This window comes from Convolutriloba macropyga, chromosome 4, assembly GCF_964194025.1.
Source record: "Convolutriloba macropyga chromosome 4, txConMacr16.3, whole genome shotgun sequence".
Lineage (NCBI taxonomy): Eukaryota > Metazoa > Xenacoelomorpha > Acoela > Convolutidae > Convolutriloba > Convolutriloba macropyga.
Genome location: NC_134471.1, coordinates 11,762,128 through 11,764,521, shown reverse-complemented (window position 1 = coordinate 11,764,521; position 2,394 = coordinate 11,762,128). Strand labels below are relative to the sequence as shown.

At 40.9% G+C, this 2,394-nt stretch overlaps 1 protein-coding gene across 1 annotated transcript; it reads right to left on the bottom strand.

Annotated features, from left to right (window-relative positions):
• Positions 1–676: 676 nt before the first annotated feature.
• On the bottom strand, positions 677–2,394 carry LOC142337459 (methylmalonate-semialdehyde/malonate-semialdehyde dehydrogenase [acylating], mitochondrial-like). The gene has a single exon (XM_075386688.1). It carries the CDS (start codon positions 2,360–2,362, stop codon positions 788–790), a length of 1,575 nt encoding a protein of 524 aa, XP_075242803.1. The 5' UTR covers positions 2,363–2,394; the 3' UTR covers positions 677–787.

The following is a 2,394-nucleotide window of genomic DNA, read 5'->3' as shown; positions in this document are numbered from 1 at the left end:
TCGATGAGGCTGAAACAAAAAATGTGGAGCAAAATTCAATTTGCGTTTTTTACAAGTGGTAAATAAAATAAAACGATCTCTGATATAAGTTAAGAATATCTAGATACTCAACCAGTTGCATGATAATCGAACTCACACAATATGCACTGACTTCATCCATACAATAATTTATTAAGCAAAGGCGATAATTAAATCCCGAATATAGCAGCACTGCAAAATTGGTACACAGATTCAAATCTTTGGAGTAGCAACAAAAATGAGAAAAATGTCCCAGGTCAATTCAATTTTGTCACAACATTGACCATCAAACATCAAGCTAATTAGTTCAATTACTAACAGACATTTCAGTGATTTTATATTACGTTACGCTACGAGGGTCGAACTGGCACATAAGAGGCAAATAAATTTACTTGGATTATAAGCGCGTGTCCCATTTTGCAATCGTAATACATTGAAGACAGCATTTCAAATCGGATTTCGCCTAGGTTTTTATCTTTGCACCTTTCAGCAAACATTACCACATAAAGGATATGAGAATCTTTCTCGTGCATATTATTTAAGGAAAATCCTAGCGATGTGATAATTACGACAATTAAGAGGTAATAAAAAGCACATTTGGTCAGAAACTTTCGATATTCTCAAATGTGCCAATTCGTAACCTGGTGACGTTATGTAATGATGCCCTCAGTCAGAGAAAGCTAATGATTCTTGACACTTAAAAGTTAGATGAGTTTACATTTTGTTCTGAAGCGTTCAATTATCTCCAAAATTAAAATCAGTTTATAGTCTACTTGTTCACAGGCATGGATACTGCAGGAGCTGAAACAGTATCATTAAATGTCCACTGAGATACAACTGTCTTCAACTGCGTGTAAAAATTCACTCCGTTCTTCCCGTAAAAATTCATGTCTCCTCTAAACGATCCTCGTGATCCAGTAAATGAAAACATTGGCAATGGTACTGGAATCGGTACGTTAACACCAATTTGTCCAACGTCTGTGTCCATGCAGAACTTTCGAGCTGCAGCTCCGTTATTCGTGAAGACTGCGGTTCCATTGCCATATTTATTGTTATTCACCAGTTTTATTGCTTCGTCAAGCGTGTCAACTTCCAAAATTACCAGCACTGGTCCAAAAATCTCCTCTTTGTAACAAGTCATTGAGGGTTTGACTCCTGTAATGACTGTTGGAGCAACGAAGTTACCATTTTCATAACCTTCAACTTTCACATCCCGTCCATCAAGAAGAATTTTAGCACCTTCCTTTTCGCCACTTGTAATCAAGTCAACAATTTTCTCTTTGGCTTGGGGCGAAATTACTGGCCCAACGTCCGCGTTGGATTCTGCGCCCGCGTTCACGCGGAGTTTCTTGGCTTTTTCGACAAGTTCTGGGATCCATTCTTTAGATTCACCCACCATAACAGCAGTTGATAAGGCCATGCAACGCTGTCCAGCAGCACCAAATGCAGCACCAACGAGCTGGTTCAGAGTCGTTTCTTTAGTGGCATCTGGCAAAACAATTCCGTGATTCTTAGCACCCATGTTACTTTGGACTCTTTTGCCGTGCGCAGATCCAGTTTCGTATACATATTCACCAGCTTGGTCCGAGCCAACAAAGGATATGGCTTTGATATACGGATGAGTGCAGACAAACTTGACAGCATCTCGGGTTCCATGAATGATGTTCAGACATCCGGCCGGAACCCCGGCATCCATTGCAAGTTGCGCCAGGAACATTGCAGTGTTCGGTACTCGTTCTGATGGCTTCAAAACAAATGTATTTCCACACACTAAAGCCACGGGGTACATCCACAAAGGAATCATAGCTGGAAAGTTAAATGGTGCGATTCCCGCACAGACACCTAAAGGAACCCGATAACTGTTAATGTCCATATCTCGAGCGATGGTTCCCAAAGATTCTCCTAATTGCAGATTTGTGATTCCGCAAACATGCTCAACAACTTGCAGACCCCGAATCACATCCCCTTCAGCGTCGGCAAGGGTTTTGCCTTGTTCCTTTGTCAATATTTTGCTAATCTCACGCATGTTGCTTTTAATCAAATTCTGGTACTTGAACATGATCTGCTGTCGAGTCAGAATCGTTTGGTCTTTCCACGTATGAAAGGCAGTCTGTGCTGACTCAACAGCTTGTACCATTTCTTTTTCAGTGCAAATCGGAGTTCTGGAAACGACATCTTGAGTGGCTGGATTGTGGACATCAACGAACTGATCGGTTTCTGACTCAATAAACTTGCCATTGATCAGCATTTTGACCGCTGGCGCTGTTGATGTTAAGGATCTCTTCGTGACATGGTTCAGCATTCGAGCACTTGTGCATTTAAAGCAAGAGAACACAGCCATCATCTGATCTAAAACACGTATTAAACAAATAGTAT